The 20465-nt window shown below is 40.9% G+C and overlaps 1 protein-coding gene across 1 annotated transcript in view; it reads right to left on the bottom strand.

The window, feature by feature from the left end:
* Nucleotides 1–20465, bottom strand: part of EFNB2 (ephrin B2) — a 49270-nt gene extending 28805 nt beyond the window's left edge. The window contains exon 1 of the mRNA XM_071455179.1: nucleotides 19287–20465. Coding sequence (XP_071311280.1) covers nucleotides 19287–19414 — 128 coding nt within the window. The 5' untranslated portion in view covers nucleotides 19415–20465. The remainder of the gene's footprint in view (nucleotides 1–19286) is intronic.

A 20465-nucleotide genomic window follows, 5' to 3' on the forward strand; every position in this document is an offset into this window, starting at 1 on the left:
AGTGCTAGGTTAACAGCTCGACTTGATGGTCTTACAGGTCTATTCCAACCTGAACCATACCATGATCCTATGACTGAGGGGGATCCCAGCCAGCAAATATTCCAAGTGAGCAGCATGTACTCACTCTGATTTTGGCTCTCCTCAGGGATCAACTCTGACCAGGCAAAAGCAAAGGGACAGAGTTTCCAAGCCAACCTGTGTCACCTGTGACTGACTTTACCACCTTGTCTGACCACAGCCCCATTTTAACTTTGCCCCTGTGCAGCACAGCTGTATCAGGAAGATGACAATCGCTCCTATTCCCCTATCTGTATGCCAGGACAAAGGCTGGTCACTGTATGATCCCATTGCTGCAAATACTTCTTCTTGACAGCAATTCTTCTTCACATAACAGGACTGTGTAATAGGAAACCTGAGATTTCAAAGGACTGAATCTTTGCTTGTAAGTTAATCAAGTTAGATTCCCATACATAACAAATATGAAATTCTTAAGGTTAGATAAATGTACCTGTCCATCATTATCAATAATATAACCTAGAATCTGTCCTGAGCAACAAAAGACACTGATTCTAATTTTAGACTTTGTGTATATACATGTAACAGCCACAGTATATGTTCTCCATGCAAACTCTGAGCACAAACAGGATGGGTTGAGAGATGGTATGCCAGGCAATCCTCATACATCTACAGGAAAGAGGGCACACTTGTGAGCCTTAGTTTCAGCCAGGAATTGTCCCATAAAAGGGAGCGGACAGAACTGTCCCCAACAGACAGTCAAAACTACATTTTACAAGAGCTTTAAATGAATGCACTTGTTAGACTTTATGGTAGGGAATATTCTTGCTATGACTCTGAAGTCTGTACAGTTTTAGAACCAAACTCAGTAAATCTCAATCTCCTTCTACTTGAGTGTCTGAACTTGTAGGATCTAACGCTGATGGAATTAGGGAAGAAAAAAGGCTTAAAATGCAAGGATTAATCTGAGAATTTGATTGTATTGAAATTTTTCCACACTTTGCAGTTTTGATCATAACCTTTGCTAGGAGAGATATTTTTCCAATTTACTTTCCTTATTTTCTTACAACAACAAAGCCCAAATATGGATGGAGTTAATAAAAAAGTTTCACCTCATGCATTTCAGTTCAACCACAAAACTTACAGTGGCTGATGAGTCGTAGGCATGATTATTATCCCTGCATTTGTGTAGTACTTTTGCTACTATACTTTTTATAAAGACTTTAAATAAATCATTTGCTGGGTACTAAGCATTTTCTGAAGCTATTTATGAAATGTCAGGAGGATTAAGACTACTGTTTTTTATGATCCTATTTTTGAAGACCTTCTATCTGATAAAAAAAGAAAAAAGAAAAAAGAAAGGACAATGTACATTCAGCCTTGGTGGAGGTTAAAAAGCATCAGGATTAATCCTGAGTCTTCATTTCTTCAACATCAGCAAGTGTTGATGTTGACTTAAGTATTCCAAAGTAGCATCCAGACTGATGAAATGTTTGCAGGATGGTGTCTATAAAAATTAAGTTAACAAAATGGCTTTAAAAGTCTGATCAAAATGTGCCTTCAACTAATTAGAAAGCTTTTTTTTTTCACATCAAAACAGAGATATAATAAAGATGAAGCAAGGTGTTTCCAGAATGCTGGGACTGATCCTGTGGAGGCTGTTACTTCAATGGTGGCTTGGGACAGTGACATGCTCTCCAAGTAGTCAGGGTAGCCACAGCACTGGAACCATTGCTTTCTATAAAAAGCCTTCTAACTTTCTGCATTTCAGCTCTAAGTATGATTTACTGCAAAACTTAAATACCAACATAGGCCCCTGGATCCCAACAAAAACTTAAGAGAAAAGCTTTGCAAGCTTCCCAACTCATTTCTGTCAGCAGTCAGATACAAAGAGACTCTTGGAGCATTTGAAAAATCCTGCTCACAATAAATAATCCTGGTGCCTGCTGTGAGAAAGCAGAGAAAAGTATATTAAGTACCATATAAGCTGTATGATGAAATTCATGCACTTTCTGTCTGGCACTTTTCGATACAGATGGCATTTTTACTGTCAGCCCAAAACTGGTGCATTGTGGGCGACATTTGACATCTGTGCAAAAGCCCATGGATGTGAATCCCTCCCACATGTCCAACTAGTCATGCAGCTCATCAAATAACAACACCTTGCAGAGTTCCCAAACCTTTTTTAAAATAATTGTTGTACTTGACCAAAAAGTCACAGAGTTACAAACAGAAATTAGGAACCGAGTAGTAAATTCCTGACTCACACCAACACTTCAATGATTTTATTTACCACACTTATTTTGAGTCTCAGCAGCCGCTCCTGGCAATAATGCAACCTTACTTGTCAAAGTCTTCAAGAAGTTAAATTTGATTGTGACATTTTTTTAAAAACTATATTAGTTTCCAAAGAATTTCTTAAGAATCTACTTATTGTTTAGAGAAACAAACTTACACATTCAACCATATTAATTTACAAAGAAATTTTGCTTAATGATAACCACTCAAACTTGCCTAACCTCATAATAGCAAACTCTCTCTCAAAAAAAAGTAGAACTTAACCTGCCCACACTCTCATTCAGTGAGAATATTCTATCATTTCTTAGGATGCAGAAAATTCTGAAATTGTAAAATTATCTACAGAAAAAAAATCTTAGAGAAATAAATTCTTAAGAGTTTTTGTTAATCAGTATTGAGTGATGGAACCCTATATTTTGTCAGGGTTTTTCCAACTTGTGAAACTAGACACATACATATATGTACATATACTATAAATATATATGCATACTTAGCTTTAACTATATTCTAGTAATTATAAGATAAATATGATTTTAGAAAGCATGTTAGTACTTGATGCAAGGCTTGTATATTTAACTGGAGAGGCAGTGCCAAATTTCTGTGCTTTAATAACTTACCCGAACTAATTGGTGTAGGCAGTTAGCTTTAAATTAATGTCACAAAAATAATCCTAAAAATGTGAACAATCAAGACGCTTCTTAAAATGCAGTCTGAAACCTACTGTTGGGGAATCCTACCCACTTAACTTTATGAAGTTTTAACTACGAGCCTGACTCTAAAGTTATTCATTGAAAAGTTTATTAAGGAAATATCATGAATATTAATAACACAGTATGTTAGTCCGTTACTTATAAAACTGCAAACTGACACAGAATACAGAATTACATTCCACATCGAGTCCTTACTGTCTAAAAAGAATGTTTTTTTAATTAGTATATGTATTAATCATCTGACTTTTGAGAAAACAACAACATTGGTATTTCAAATATCACTTAGTCCACAGGAGAGATATTTAAGCAAGGCAAAAGTCCTACCATCTTGATGCAAAGCAAATTGAATTTTCAGGAAAAGGCTAGTGATTTCAGTGAAGTAGCAGAAAAACAGTTTCCTGTTTCCCAAAAACACTGCACTGCATAAAATCCAAAAACAAAGACCAGAGTTCTCTGCAAAAGCTCTACACAAAACTTTCACGTTAGTTTTTGTCATATTCAATACCATGCACAAGAATATGCACGTGCATATAAGGTATACACCTGGCTGCAAATGCTTTTTGTGCATAAGCAGTGATTTTATAGGACTCATCTCTCTCAACTTTAAATAGATTAAGTGATCATGAATTCAATAAGAACATGATCAGTAACTGCTGTGGACAGACAGACAAACAAGCTTCATCAAAAAAAGATTAACGTGGAGTCTGTCTTAAAATGGGTACATAATTTTATGACAAAAAAAGGCACTATGCTTCTGCAAAATCTCTGCAAGGAAAAAAACCATAGTGTGACACAGCAAGATGACAGACTGGCTTTATACACAGACTAGCAAATGAAACTTTGAGAGCAAAAAAAGCATAGCATTTCATATTATTAGAATTCTTTTAAGTGAGTTTTGGAAGCTACTTTTCTTTACCAGTGCAGTCTTATTAAATCATTTTAATACTACAGGAAAGTTTTACACAATATGCTAAACAGGGATGTTTTTGAATTTAAATAAAATTGAAGAAGTTTAATCTGCTAACCTTTATTTATATGTAACATTTTTCCACACAGTTAATGAAACAATTTATGTAAGGAATAGCTGCTGGCATTAATGGGACTTGCAGGCTAGAAACTAAAAGGAATTCAAACAAATAAATAAACAAATATATTCACGCTCATCCCTTAAGATCTTTAATGGCAAGCACCACATTATACAAAGCCAATTATAAAATATTATAACATTAGTTGGTAAAGCAGCGAGTCCTGTATTTCTCACTTCTACTGTAAGGGAAAAACCTATGTTCAGGCTCCCCTGAAATAAACCCGCAGTAAACTCATAAGTGCTTTGAAACAGTTCCCTGAAACCATAGCTGATCTCCATTCCAGGATTCGGGGTACCTTATTCTCCTCACTCTTCCTCACCTCTAAAAGTGCCCATCTTTTTTCAGACTACCTGGGCCAAATGCTTGCAGTGCACTGAAAAAGGGAATGGTAAAGGTTTTACGTTGTTTTAATCACAACGCTGGACACAGCATGTCAGTGGTGCCACCATTTCATGTGCCACAAGTAGCCATGCAAATGGGCACTGGTCTTGGTGCCTTTTTCTGGACCTATTCTGACATCAGTTTCAGGACTTCCATTTACTTCAGTAGGGCAAAATGAAGCAGTATGTTTGCAAGTGAAATCTTAATAACCAACACAAGAATGATTCTGTAGCATTATTATATTTTCTCAAAATTTTTAGTGGACAGGGAATTAGATACATGTATGAAATTTTAGCTATTTCATTTATCCATTCATTGCACTACCTTTAGCAAAATAATAGAGGAAAGCATTTAAAATACAAGGGATTTCTAATACGTGTAAACCAAGGATGGGCTTAAAGTGCATATGCTTCTCTCCAAAAGAAATATTCTTTTGCATGGACCTGCTGGATTTGACAGTCAAATTGTACCATCACATCACAGTTCTAAAGGCACAGAGCTTCTACTGTACAGAGATACCCACAGACACCATTTGTCTTCAAACACATCAGAAAATGCCCTAGCTGGTCTCCTAGATCTGTCATGAGCTTCCTTCAACAAATAACTCTTATGACTAGTGCTGTTGCAGAAATACAGACACTTTTTCATTCCACTCAGCTTAGAATCCTCCCAAGTCTAAAGGTGCCTTGCACTTGAGAGAGCACAAACCCTGCAGCCAAGAGGTGATATTTGGCAAAAGCGTACCCCTTTCACCCTTCACACATATGGAAGGTCACCTGCAACCCAGCACCAAGCACATCTTATTGGAGACACTCAAGGAGAAAATCTGTTTCCTTAGAAGCTGTGATGTACAAGGTTACAGATGTGATCTCGTTCTTCATACAAAGTAAGCAAGCCAAAGCAAATGCTGCAGACACCCCATCAAGGCTCCCCCAGTCCTGGGTTCCAGCAGAGGCACTGTGCAGTCCCTCTCCAGGGAATCATGTCACCTCAGGCTGGGACCATGGCATCTTGGAGTGACCACAAACGCAGAGGCACCGAGAGCCCCCTTTCCCCAGCCCACCACGTGGAGCCAAGGCAGCATCCTGCCTTCAGCCACCTGGTGTGCAGCTGCCAGAAGGGTGTTGCTGTTAGGAAGCCTATCTTTTCCAATGGGATGTCAATCTCCGTGTGCGAGAGGTGGTTCAGTTTTGCTGGAAAGTTGCCCTTTCCCTTTCTGCTTTGGCTCTCACTCACAGAAAAAAGCAAAAAAAACCTATGTACGTAACTAAAACCTTCAAACCAACTTGTGTTTTTACCTCTCCATCCCCACTAAATCCAGAGTGCAAAAGTGAATACTTGTGTTTCCCCACATAAAAGTCAGTCATGTTTTTCCCTACCTTAAAAAACTTATGAGAACAAACACTTATTTGTCTTTTCCTGTGCAATGGGCTTTTTTGCACAAGAATGTGAAACCTGGCTCAGAACATTTGCCACAAGGGTAAGGCCTGAAATATTGCAAAGATACACAATCCAATCCTTTACTAAATCTAAGGATTTAAAAAAAAATTTATAGATTTTATATTCCGTTTTCATATATGACCTCCACATAAGGCACTATTAATAGCAATTAACTTTTTGTATTATATGCAGAAAGCCATTACTGCTCTGCTTAAAGTACTTAAAGCACCAGAGAATTCTGATCCATTTACTAAATCAATTCCTGTTACCACAAAAGAACCACTAATGTGCTTCACGACAGTCTTTTAAGTAAGGAGCAAAAAAAAAAAAAAAGGATGAGTATGACCAATGTTCTATTTTTCTATTTTAAGAGTGTATTATATTAACATTTCATCAGCATTTACAGAAATATGAACCTCACAACAGTGCTGGACTTATTCAGCTTCAGCAAATGGAATCATTGCTCACTTGCTCTCATACAAAAGCAAGGAAACACACAGGCACATTCTCCTTCCTATTTAATTTCATTTCAACAGAAATGTGCTTTCTGTGTAGAGTTTAAAAACTGCAAGTGGCTGCAGTGGAAAGCAGCAGCCAGTCTGTATAAATGGCTTACTCTGAGAAATTTCTGAAAGAAACAACACTCAGTAGGTGCATTGTAATTAGTTGCTCTTTCTAGTTACCTCTTGACAAATGATGCATGCGGGTCTGGATGAGAGCCCAACTCTTGACCCATGCCACCACTACACACTTTAGTACTTCAGGCAGAAACCCCTAGCCTCAGCATTCTTTTCATTTTGCTTTTTCCAGAAACGTGGTGCTAAGTAATGCACAACATGAGAATCAGAGATGATTAGCAAAGCTGGAATTCTTTCAGAAGTGCTTCATATAGCTACGTCTAAATATATCTGAAGAAAGTTTCCTGCCTTTGATTCCTTCCAAATATGTAGCATGTTTCAGGGCTCTACTCAAGGACACAAGTACATGGAAATACACAGGACAAACACTACTTCCACAAGACTTAATGATACATTTTGGCAACGTTTGTAAGCCTTTCAAACAGAAGATATTCTCGTGATCATTACTTTAATATGGCACTTATCAGCCTATTGAGAAATGCAACTTTTGCCACAAAAAGTACCCATAAAAATAAACATTTTTTTTTGGATAGCACTTTACTGCCCCCTTTTGCACTTTAACATTAGAACAGGTTTCAGTGTGAGCATACATATGAGGAAGAGTGTGAAGATATGGGGTAAAACTACAGGGCATCATGTTTAGTCACTAATACACTCTCAGGCACTGCTTTAAGGACATCTTCTACTTGCCTACATTGCAAACAAATGAAACATTTAGCTTTCATTGTCCTTAATCTTGCATGGGAGAGATCAGTAATGGATGGTTTAAATTGCTGTCTTCCATTGCAATCTGAATGTTTATGGGTGACTGGAAAAGAGGGGGATATTGCTCATTAACACTTGTTGTCTCTAGTATAATTTTCTAAAGCAAAGATCATCTGCAACTTGAATTCAGTTTATTCATCAGGATGACAAAGGGCTTTCCAGTCTGAGGCCATGCATATGTTAGCAATGCCTGAACTAAAAGGATGGGTGTATCCTTCAGAACAAAACTTCACAAACTGGCAGGCAAGAATATTTCCATGAAAGGTGAAGACAAGAAGCCTAGACATTCAAATACCCTGCAAGCCTAGAGGCATAAACCCGTTCTGCAACTCTGCACTGCAATTACAGTCACTACAGAATCGATGTACGTCTGTGTGTCCACATAGATCTGCAAAAGGAAATAAATCTATGGTCTAGTGGCCAGTTATTTACAAAATACTAATTCGTTATGACAGAGCCAGAGGGGGACCCATCCTGTACCAACCCTCGGCTTCCAATTGAAAAAGTCCATGTGCTGCTGTGTACACTTACATTTAAACTTAATCCATTTTCCTCTGTCATCCTACAATTACAATACAAGTCACAATAATATTAAATTTCAGTGCCTACAGCATTGCACAATTGAACCATTACTGTAATGAAAACTGACTCCCTTTGATATTAACACTGGTGTTTTCTCTCATTTGCTAGCCATGAAACACAGGAAGAGACCAATGTTGTTTTAATTAAAGAATTGTTGTTCAAAATATGCTACTGGGAATATTAAAGTAGTTCTTTGCTCTTATGGCAAAGATAATCAGGTATTTATATGGTTTGAATTTTGGGGAGAAACCAAAAAAAAAAAAAAAAAAATCTGTGCCATGAATTCAGCTCAACACAAAACCACTGCTCTACTTGACTTGTGCTCACAGAGGCGGGGTGTGCCAAACCCAAGAGATGGCACTTTATGGAAAAGATGCAGAGCAGTAGTTAGCATGGAACAAAAAGTCAAACCAAAGCATGTGTGTTTCTTACACAAGTCACTAAAGCCTTCGCTTTTAGAAAGCTAACAGAGAGCAGCTGGCATTTGCCAAAGAACTACTTTTTGAAAAGTGCAAACCAGATTGTTCTATTGCTGTGCTATTCTGTGCTCTTCTCTACTATTCCTGTTAGAAAAACAAACTTCTTATGTCAGCCACAATATAAGGATGCCAACCAAAGTTTGCAGTCTTCCTTCCCTTAACTACAGTTTGCTCACACCTGTACAGTCTTGTTTCAAGACATGCTCCAAGCAAAGTCTATAAAAGAGGGCGGGGACTGTCTTGTTAGTTGATGAGACATTAATAATCGGTGATTGTATCTCCAATTCAAAGACAGAATTTCATCTACTTTGCAGTTGTTAGAAAATGTATTATTGCATACCATTTGCCTGAATAAGTAAACACTGGAAGTAGAACAAATTGTTAACTCACAACTTTCGGGAAAAGTTATGCCAAATCAGTAGCAGAATTGTATAACAAACAAACCTTTTTTGGCAAATCATTTTTATGCCAAGGAGAAATTGGCCTTGAGCATAAATCCAAATGGGAGACCTATAATCAATCTGCACTTGCTTCTTACATTAAACCCAAGATTCAGCCACTTGCAAGCACAAAGATCCTATGTTCTTACATGAAGTACCAACTTTTCCAAGGTTTGACCGATGTGCAGAAGCAGAATAAAACCAGGTGGCCACAGCCACCTTCAAGGCACTAGTAATATCTGACCTATGAAGAAACAAGATTTTGGCCCACTACAACATCTGAGCCTCTGAAATGAAGCTAAACTGACAACAGAGTAGTTTAAAAAATTCTGTAAACATCAAAAATGTGCATTTGACACAACTGACATCACTGGCCCCAGATGGAAGAGTCCACTGGAGGGGTTCAGCAGAAAGCTGGGGCTAACAGGAGATCCAGCCAGTCAGTTTTAACCCACTGCCCTTCCTCTACTGCAGGGAGGCTCAGCCAGTGCACCCCTCACAAACCAGGCCCTCTCTTGTAGGCTCTCAGGTCACTCTCAGAGATCAGTTTGGCATTACACCTAACAGTGAGCTAAAAAACGCGCAGAAAGTTCAGGTGAAGCAGGGCTACCTGCGCACCCAGACTCCAGAGGCACAGGTGATAGACCTGCTTGAGCTCCCAGCTGGCACAAGGGACACACTGACTACTGACAAGCTATGTATCTCTTTCCAAATGCAGACAGGGAAGTAGTTTCTGACATAATTTTCTGATTTAAAAAAAGGCAACAAAGCTTTGGAGAGATCTGTATTTGTCCAACCCCAAAAACCCTCTTACACTGGCCTTCGTTCAAGACAGCTCATGCTTAATTCGTCCTGCTTCAGCAAAAATATTCAGCATTCAGCACATGTTCGACATGAGCTTTTCTGAATAAGGACAGTTTCCCAAGTCAGGCTGTAGGAGCACAGTGCAATCCTGCTTGCCTTGGTGTCCACACACTGATCCACAGAATGGAAGACTACAATACGCTACAAATCTAATACGTGGCTTTTGGTTTTCTTCAAAAGGTGCCTGAAAACTGTCTGATACAAAGAATGATTACACCTTTTTAATATCTTTTTCAGGCAGTGAAGTAATCTCTACGCCAATGTGACTTTCCCTGTTCAGCTAATCTGTTCAGCTCAGAAAAACACCCCGGAAAAAGAAACCCCCCCAAAAACCTGAAGGTAAAGTGTTGTGCAGCGATTAAACTGCCAGCTTCTGAACTAAACTGAAATTAATTAAACATGAAGAAAGCAACTGAAGTGTGGACAGAGAATGCTATGGGACTGCAAATCCTCAAAAGGAGTCAAGATGTTCCCAACTCCAAATTTACACTTTCATCTAGTCAGGTATAGAAACCAACTGCTGCTCAGGCAGTAGGTAAGCAGATGGCAAGCACCAAGCAAAAATGAAACTGTGAAACGATGCACCACTGACGAGGAGTCAGAAGAAGCGCAGTTATGTGTGCTTCCACCAGTGCTCACTGCATAGGTTCCTTAAACAAACTGCTTCAAACTTGGAGAACATCAAAAGCCAGATGGGTCTTCCTGAATGAATCTGCAGGCAAGGAGCCAGGATTCCTGTTTGCTGCAGAAATAGGCCTGGACTTGAGTCTTCTTAGCTCTGACAGGCTGGAGTCTGGCAGAACTCCCAATCCAAAACAGCATTCAAGTGAGACTGGGTTTTAACTAACAAAAATAATAATAATAATAATATTTCAAATCACCCTTATTAGCTTTAAAACACATTTCTCTTTACAGTGCAGTGTTCACCTTCCCCACTGCTGTTCTCTGGTTTGGGTATATAAATAAAAGCCCTATTCAAACAGAAGCTAAGAAAACAGTGAGAAGCAATTTGCAGCATCACAAATTTTTCAGCCTAACATAATTGCACCATCTAACCTATCCTGCTGTGTAAAACAAGCCAAATAATTTCTTGTTTTCCGTTGACACATGTAAAACTTGACTTTCCTTTAAAGCGTACAAAGCTCTTATCCTACCAAATAAAGTTTTGTAAATCCTATTTTAGCCATCACCCATGAGACATTTTAAAAGAACACTACAAGTAGGAAACCCATCTTATAGTTATGTATATGTCATACATCAGGAATGATTCACCTAGCAACACAATCCTCTACCAACCTTTATCTTTTTTGGCTTGGAACTTATGTTTAAAACCAGAAGAAAGCATAGACTATTACATCAAAGTTTAAATCAGCTGCATTATAATTATCATGCTGATACCTCAATAAACACTGGGTGTTGGCTGGCCAGGATTGCCAAAAAAGATAGAGGTCCTGCCCTTATTTGCTGTCTTTGACCATGTATATAATCACATCAAAGGAAAGTTCTCTGCATCACAGCTAACAGAAAAGAAATCATCTGTACATTCTCTTTCCTAGAGTAAAATTATAGAATTTTTTCCTAACAAGAAAATTTAAATTTTGCCTATATGAAAAATAATTATAATGTAAAGCCCTTTCAGGCTTGCAGGACCTTGCAGTACTCACTGAAATCCCTGGAGATATTTTCACGAATGACCACTAGATATGCTAAGATTAAACCTGAATTTACAGGGACAAAAATGATAACAACAAAAAAAACCCCAATCCAGATAATTCAAAATTACACTGAAGACACTTCAAGTTTAGAAAATTTTGTGTGAATGTTTTATCCTTTTTGGGTCTTAAGTCTATCTGGGGGTGGAGGAGCAATGCAAAACTGGTTTTTGTTCTGCCATTTTGTTTTCATACCTGGCTTCCAGAAACATACTGAGCTCAATGTACATGTTTTCTCAAAGCCTGTCCACACTTCAGTGTTAGGGGTTTTTTCGCCCCATCTAGGGAACAGGATCGAAAATTGAAAAATCTCTGTTTTAAATACACCTTCGAGCTTCTATCAGTGAAAACTCCTCAAAGTGAGGGGAACCTGGAGGGGAAAGACTCTGGATGCAGGGAGAGCTGAGGTCTACTGTCCAGGATGCTCTTCGTAGATGATTCTCCATCTCTCTCTGTGCCCTGCCAAACCTGTCGTGCCTTATCTGGGACATTTCTGAAATGTGACATGACAGGCAGGTTCGAAAGCTAAACTTTGGATAATGGTGGGCAAACAAAAGACATCGGTTTTTGCATTATTTCTTTAATTACTTTAACCCTTGTTCGAACAGAAAGCATAAGGCCAGAGTAATTCAGCTTCCCCCTTTGTCATTTGCCTGCCATAAATATGCACCAGTCTGCATTTGAAAAGCTGAAGGAGGCTGCAAGCTTGCTGGACATTTATCATGCTCTGTTCCCTGTTAACAAGCAAATACTTTAGTTGAATGGCCCATTAGCAATCATTGTCAAATGCAGAATGCAAGGTGCTTGAATGTGACCGGCCTGTAAATTAGATGAGGTTGCCCCTATGCTTTGGAGAATTTCAGCAAATGAATTGGATCTTTTGCTATAGATTTGTGAAGGTTAAGTTTCAACACAGGAAACCCATCTGAGCACTTCAGGTCCTGTGAATTCTGCCAATCCGTTCGGCTCCCTATATGCACTTGTTTATTTTTCATTTGTTAAATCACATCAGCAGCTTGACAGTTTGGGGTCTGGAGTCCCCTTTTCAGTCACAATCGTGAAGATTTCCAGCATACTATTGGATAGGGTAAGAATGATAAAGTCAAGCATGTAATTAACATCTTTATATAAAAAACCCTGGAATAATCAAACAAACAAAAAACCCCCAAACCCAATCCACTTTAGAAGTGTCCGAGCCACTGCCAAACAAACAGCATGAATTCCATTTTGCCGAGCTCATCCCAGGCTCCTTCCCAGTAAAGAAAGACACAACTGTTATTGTGGGCTTCGGTGTTTTTTCCCCTTGTGTCTAGACTGCGCTTAACAAAGGCAGAATGCTTTCTTCTCCCCCCTTCGCAGACAAATGAACAGGCAATAAAGTAGATATTTCTCATTTGAATCGTACCCCTGATTTGCAATGTAATGCTGACTTTAAGTTGTGGGCGTTAAGGTTTGTCAGTTGGGTAGAAAAGCAAGTATTAACTATTTAAAGGCTCTCTACCAGAAAAAGCAAGAAAAACCACATCCAACCTGCACTAGGAGAGGTATATCACCACCTTTACAGCTGCAGATCACTTAAAATAAATGATTAAACAATAGCTATATTGTCTGCCGGCTAAACTCAAGGAGCTGACAGCAAACTCATCCCAGTGATTGTAAATTGGCTTGGGGGGGGGGGGGGGGAGGCAGATGCTTATCTCATTCATTTCTAGATTTCAGCCAGCCTTTCGGAAATAAACACCACCTAGAGACTGAGCCAGAAACATTTGGTTATCAGTAGCTTGACTGGTAAATAGGAATGGATGCTGGTTTGTTTGTGGTTGTTCGGTTTTTGGTTTTTCAGGTTTTTTTTTTCTTTTATATTTTTGCAGGATGGGAAACACAAGAGATGCTAAAGAATCACCTGGCCTAGGCACAGACAATGCAGCATGTTTATCTTTGCTGCTCCCATGGAGTGTGAGATGGAGACCACAAAGTAAAACACAGCTGAAATCAAAAGCTCTCTGTTTTCCTTCCAGATAACCCCAATACTAGCTCTCCCCTCTGTTCTCTGTGCCTTGCCAGCATGCTCCTGCCCGAAGCCCAAATAGATTAAGGCAACAAATCCCAAGTGCAGCCAATTCTTCAGAAAGGCTGCTGCTAGGGCAGGAGTTAAAAATGAGAATCTTCCACACCTCACAATTGCAGCCATCTCGAGTTTTAATCGGCCCCCATCTCGGCAAAAAGCACTAAATGAAATCTATCTTTACCATATTATACACCACCAATGAGCAAGAACTGAGCAGCTTTTCTTCACCGCTCCAACCACCCCAAGCCACAAGTAGGCCTTTCATAGTTCCTAATCCCGGCCCCCAAGTTTTGTGCGGTTTTCACATAATACCTTACAGCCCGGAGCAAGGCCCTTAGTTTATAACACCCCTTTCAGAGACGTGTCATTTCTAACATCAAGCTAATCTATATGTTGCCATGGCATCACCCTTTATCTGCCTTTACATCTTATGAACTGCATGGATTTACCACATTATTTTTATCTGAAAGACAGAAAATGGTGGTTTTATTGCCATACAATCAGATTACTGCTGCTAGTTTCTCTATGCCTTTTTACCATACTTCAATCAAAAGGGATCAGTTTCTTTATACTCTGCCCTTGATTTACATTACATCTGTAAAGACCTAGTCTGGGTTGTAATCCCCTTATTAACTATGACCAGGGTTGATTTGCCTAAAAATAAAAGCAAATTGTGTCAGACCTTTTCACTTTGTTTTTGATTCGGAACTACAAAATGGATTACTAAAGAAATCTTCAGAGTTCACACGGCTGGTATAGTACTGAATTTAAAATGAGAATTAAACAAGTTAAACATGGGAGCTGTGTCAACGGTTTACATTTTCCATCATGGGAGAAAGGCTGAACTGCATTTGTCTTTGTGCTCTCTGGCTTTAAGGAGACAATGAAGCCACAGGAGATTTTTCCAAGCCCTTCTAACACTGTCCATTTGCCATCCTCCCTTCCTCTGCTTTTTCATGCAACTCCCCCAAAAACTCTTATCCCTTGCTGCTCCCTTCCCCACCCCTCCCCACAAAAACTTCCCCTCCTTCAAGACAACAGTGTGTCAGTTAAAAGTCCACGTACTGTGGCACTCAGTATTTTAATCAAAATATTTCAAGCAGTTTAACATTCCTATGTAAGTTTCCACAACGCCTCACAAAGAATGAGCTCATAAGCAAATCCATGTAGATGTATGATAAATGACCAGAAAAACAGGTTTCTTTATGTCAGAAGCCAAGGCAGACAGACATTAGGCACACATGAATAACATTTTAATCACTATTTTTTTCTCAGAAGAACACTTTCTTCTCATTTGCAACAAGCAATTTCAAGTACTGCAGGTTTGCACGATGCATGAAGACCAGATCATAAAGGAAAAAAGGTCCCCAAAGGAGGCCTGCCTGTGGCTGCTGCGCAGGGCTGAAAGGCCTGTCTGTGCCAGAGCAGCCACCTCAGCTCCTGATTTCCCATGCCAAGAACCTTGGCTGAATTTGAGGGGATCCAGAGTGTCACACCTCAAGCAATGTGATCTTACAATAAAACACGTAAGAGGGGAAAAAAAAAAAAAAAAAAAAAAGGGAAGGAAAAAAAAACAAGAGGAAGGCATTCTCATGTGTGGGAAGAGGGAGAACTTAAGTGATTTTAGCATGACTTTTAGTCACAGCCTTTCTAAAGGCAATTACTTCATTAAACCAAGTGAAATAACGTAGCACAGCTTACAGATAACATGCTTTAACATAATTACTAAAAATAATATAGCAATTATACTCTACCTATAAAAGGCTGGGGAAAATAACCAGCTCAAGAAATCGGCCTTCAGTTTATTCTGAAATCATTTTGCTAAGTCACCTGTGCTTCAGAGACCTGGCTACAAATGCCAGAACTATCAAATGGACTGACTGGAAGCCACCACTTGCTCTATCTATTAGCACACCAAGTGTCAACAGCTATGTTTTGGGTACAATTTAGGAGCATGTGTTTAAACAATTTTAACCTTCCACTCCTGTTTCTTCAGCTTGAAGCTGTAATTGCATAGGTTAGAAAGTGTAGTCCCACAGCACAGGACTCCCAAATAAATTCCTGTCTAGCTGAGAGCCTCCCAAACATGTTGTGTGATATCGTTTTAGCAAGCTCTTTGTGCTCTGGCTGGCTTGCCTGTCCTGTGAAACAAGGGCTGTCCATTACCTACAGTTTATCATCCTGACAAAATGTGAGGAATGTGGATGTGAAAGCACTAACAATTCCACCCCTGGTGCTTTCTCCTTTTTTTCCCTCTGTATTAAAACCGACAAGATTAACCCAAATGCAAACTGCAGAGCATAGTTCAAGGGGCTATTCAATCGGTAGTGAATGTGCATTTGTTTACCTACAAAAATAAGAATTTCAGATACAATGAGAAGCAGACTAGTCTATACGCTACTGAATAGAACATTTAGCAGGGTCATCAATTGTAGTTTATTTTATCAGTTTCTGACATGTTAGCATTCGTTCAGAGGCAGGCTGTGAAATATCCGATATATAACTGGTTATCAGAGGGAGAGAAAAACAGCTATATAATCTAACTTAATCAGTGTCAAAGGCACCACTTATGAGGATAACCTTCCACATGTCACTAAGGAGACCCGCCTTGATCGCTGGCCTATAGCACGCAGGGAAATAGTGACGCTTAAGACATTTTTTTGAATGAGATTTCTTTACTGCTTCACTGAAAGGTGCCCCATAACATTACTCTGGTCCAGCATGTCAAAGGCAGTGCAGAGCCCTTGTGAGGTGAAACTGAGGTAATCCATGCTATCTGCATACATTGCTTGTCTTGGCAGAAACAACATAGGCAGAAAAAGTCTCCTGTTAAAAGGTGTCAACAGGAGTTAAACCTAGAGTAATTTTTCCTCTGTGTTTTTAAGATCAGGCGATCTAAAAGTTCTTCAGATGATAAGTCTATAAAGTATGCCAAGACCATCTAAAACAATGATGTTTAAACTCCCAAGCAATATAGTCATAGGTATAGTTATTTTATGGAGGTCACTTCAATCTCATTATTTGGTCAAGGCAATAAAGCAGATCTCTGAAAAGATAAGGGGGGACCAGGGAGGGGAGCTCTGTGTTCCAATAGCTACTGCGTGCTCTCCATTCCAGCCACCTGCTAGAAATTATAACCCCTAGACTTCAGTGCAAAACCAATTCAGTTTATACGATCCCCTTAACCTAAAATTTATTATTTCATACCTTATATTAACCTAACAACTTCTCCCATTTTAACTGCCTACCTGTTCAGCAGATTTTTACCTTGAGACTTTCAATAGAGTTAAATGCACAGCTTCCCTGAATAAATTAACCAGCATCAAAGATAGTTATTATTTCAAATCGAGAAAGGAACTTTATTATTATACCATGCCAAGATCTATTCAACAGCTTTACTTCCCAAGCTAACAATCAGCTTGAATCCAGAGTGAGGACAACCTTCTCTAAGGAGAAATTATTCAGGATCCTTCAGGCAAACAAGTGTGAGAAGAATTAGTAAGAAATTCTGCTTGGAGAAGTAGAGCTGCCTCACCAGCAGCAGTGTCAGGAATGCATTTGCAAGCCTCCTCAAACTCCAGGCCTCCAAGAGGCCTATAAATCACTAGCCCCAGCAATTGAAAAGACTAATTTTAATAGTGTACTTCTTCACTGTGGTGATTAAGCCTCAATGAATCACTCAAGAAAATTCAATTACATCAGCAACACAACCTATTTTTAAGCGTGCATTTAAGTTGAAAAAGTAATTAGATATTATCATTAGATCTACCATTAACAACATTCAAACCTTTTTTGTAATCAAACAGTTTAGAATTAACTAAATGGAAACACAAATCGTGTTTGACAAAAGAAGCATATCCCCAGGCTCCGTGAGATGGGCTGAATTCAGCTGCTCGGATGCTTTCGTTTCACTGATGGCTAATAAAAGCGATCAAGGTAAGTTAAAAAAGAAGCGAAAGCAGGTTGGGGCTGGCAGAGGAGAGAGCCCCGAGCAGCCGGCTCTTCTGCTTTGGAAGAGTGACCTCTGTAGGCACAAACCCAGCGAGGCCTGGGATGCAAAAGCATTCCCCTTCCTCCTAGGCCGAGCCAAGGCTGTTTTCCACCAGCACAGCAGGCCCACTCCTGCAATGCAAGCCCGGCTCTCAGCCTTTGCCTTTCGAGAGCCTAAAGAGCCTTATAAAGCCCGCTTTATAACCGGCCAGGCCGCTTCATCCTCCCAAGTGACGCCGTGCCTTTCTTAAGCCAAAGAAAGGCTTCAGCTGTGCAACATCATGCAAGCGCTGAGCCAGGGACTGGAGGTAAATTTTAACAGGCTTCCCACCTGATGCATATACAAAATAATTATTTGTCAATCAATATTACAAATAAAGACTCTGAACTGAGCAGTCCGGCGCTCTCCTGCCAGTTTCTTTTATTTTTAGTTCTTTTTTCTTTAAGAAAGATTAGGAAACTTCTCGGTAAAGAGAAACAGAGCAAGTACTAAAAAATAATGCAGGCAGAAATCTATACTTTTTTTTTTCATTTAGTGAAAGCAACAGTAGATGATGACTGTAAGGCAAGATAACTTGGTAAACTTGAGATGCTACTCCTAATTCAAACTTTGAAATCTTCACCAAACTCCTAGAGATTCTGCCACCTGTGCAGGATTAATCCCTGATCCAGGAAATACTCCATTCATACTTGTCTCATCACCACCTAACATTTCCTTTACAAACTCCCCCGGGAAAACAAAACATGTACTTACTGGAGTTAATGGGAAACGCTAAATTCAATTAACACATTGCATATTATTTCATTTTAAACATATATAACTGAAGATGGAGCATGCATATAAATATTATTTTAACCCACTTCTGCTTTAAAATTCCCTTAACTCATTAGAGTTCTACTTCTTCCTATCGTGATTTTTGTTCTCTAAACTAGTGATTCTAATCACAGAAGTTCAGAGGCTCTCACAAGTGAACAAAGCCAACTTCCATTTTTTATGTCAAAAATCCAAGGAGACAAAAGAGAAGTGTAAGTAGCTTTACATCACCGTCTCAGACTTTTCTTTAGAACAGCCCACTTTTCAAAAAGTTCCTCTTTCTAACAGCAATAATTTTGTAAGTTTAAGTAAAGAGGTTGTTTTTTTTTTTTTTTTTTTAAGATAACTCATCTCTTTTGAAAGAGTGAGCTTTTAAAAGTGAGGTCCTGGGAACGCATGTACATTTTCGCTTTGGTTTGTTAATGAAGAATGACACTATATGGTTGTGTGATGGGTAATGCTTAGTTCATTACTCACTGACATGTGCCTTGATACCATCAACTCCACAACCAAATTTAGCCCTGTTATAAGCAGATGTAACTTCGCTGGAGTCAATGGGATGAGTTTGCATCTGCAGACGGAGAAGTTGGAGAGTATCACCCTTTCCTGGCAGCTCAGCGCAGCCCGGTTCCTCCGCTGCTCCAGCCCGGGCGAGCCCGGACTTTGCCCGCAGATTTTATCCTGCTACCGTCGCACCGCTCCCCAGCCCGCTACCGGTCCGCCGCCCCGGTCCTCCCTCCTCCCTCCCGAGACCCTCCCGCCAGGGGCAGGGGGCGACGGGGCAGCTCCGCCGTCACACGAAACAGCCGCCCCGGGAAGAGCCGGATCCCGCTGCCGGCCAGGCCCGGAGCCCCCGCCGCTCACCGCTAGCGCACTCCGCCCCGTCCCCGTGTCTGCCGGCGGCCACGGCCGACCTGCGGCACCGTCCCGTCCCTCCCCCGCGCACGGAGGACAGCGCCGGTCCCCGGGGAGACGGCGGGCGGGAGCGGGATGGAAACTTACTTGGGGTTAGAGGAATTCCAATATATGGGGTCTAAAACGATGGACCGCGCCAGTGCAGTTCTGCATAAAACCATCACGGCTCCCCAGCAGTACTTCCAGGCGGAGGCATCTCGCCTCCGCGCTGCCATGGTCGCAGGCGGCACCGAGTCCCTCCCCGGAGCCTCGCCAACTCCGCCGTGCGCCTTCCCACGCACCTGAGCGGCAACAGCAGGGTAGGTGCCCGGTATCCCAACAGCCGGGATGATTGATAGGAAAAAAAAAAAATAAAAAAAATTAAAAAAAAATCAGTAAGAATCGACGATGCACTTGGCGAGAGATGCAAGCAGATCTACTGAGTCATGTATGCCACTCGCATGTAGGAATATCTCCTGTGAGATCAGATCCAAGCTACCTCCGAAGTAACAGCAACAGCAAAAAAAAACAAAACAAAAAACAAACGCCTTAGTCCTTCCTCTTAGTGGGGGTCTCCCGGCTGCCTTGGAAGATGCCACTCAAACTGCCAACTCCCATTTGGATCCAGAGCGCCATACGCGTTCACAGTGTCTAAGGCCCGCGTAAAAAGGAGTAAAACAAAAAATAAATTAAAAAGAGGTAAAATAAAGGGTGCCGGGAGAAATAAAAGGGTCGGGGGGAAAAGGACACAGCTGCAGCAGGCGGCTCCTCCTGTATGTCTCTCACTGCTCCCCGCAGTTCGCAATCCGCACAGGCACCAGCTCGGGCTGTTTCGGGCAGCTCGGAAGCAACCGCGAGTCAATAAATCCACTCCGAGTCAGCTCCCCCAGTCCCGGGGAGGCGCATCCGCAGGGCTCCGGCTTCCCGAGGGGCACTGCTGTCCTTGTCGCCGGCAAAGACCACGGAGCGGAGCAAGGAAAGAAACAGGGGCGGACAATAATGATTACAAAAGTAAAAAAATAAAATAAACCAAAACGGGGGGGGCGGGGGGGTCGCAGCGTCAAATCGTCCCTCTCCCGTTGAGCGACCTGCAGCGCGCGCCGCGGCGAATGACTGAGAAGGAGGAACGACGGGCGCGGGACTTGCGCCGACGCGCAACCCACCGCGGAGGAGAAGGAATAGAGCGAGGGAAGAGAAGCGGCGCCAGCCACTGTCGTTCCCAGCGCGGCGCTTCCAACCTCCGATGCCGCCGCTGCGAGTCCCCGGCGCAGGAGCGCGGCCGGCGGC

The sequence above is a fragment of the Agelaius tricolor genome, unplaced genomic scaffold (genome assembly GCF_023055355.1).
Source record: "Agelaius tricolor isolate 1412-34295 unplaced genomic scaffold, bAgeTri1.0.p SCAF_45, whole genome shotgun sequence".
In the NCBI taxonomy this organism is placed as follows: domain Eukaryota; kingdom Metazoa; phylum Chordata; class Aves; order Passeriformes; family Icteridae; genus Agelaius; species Agelaius tricolor.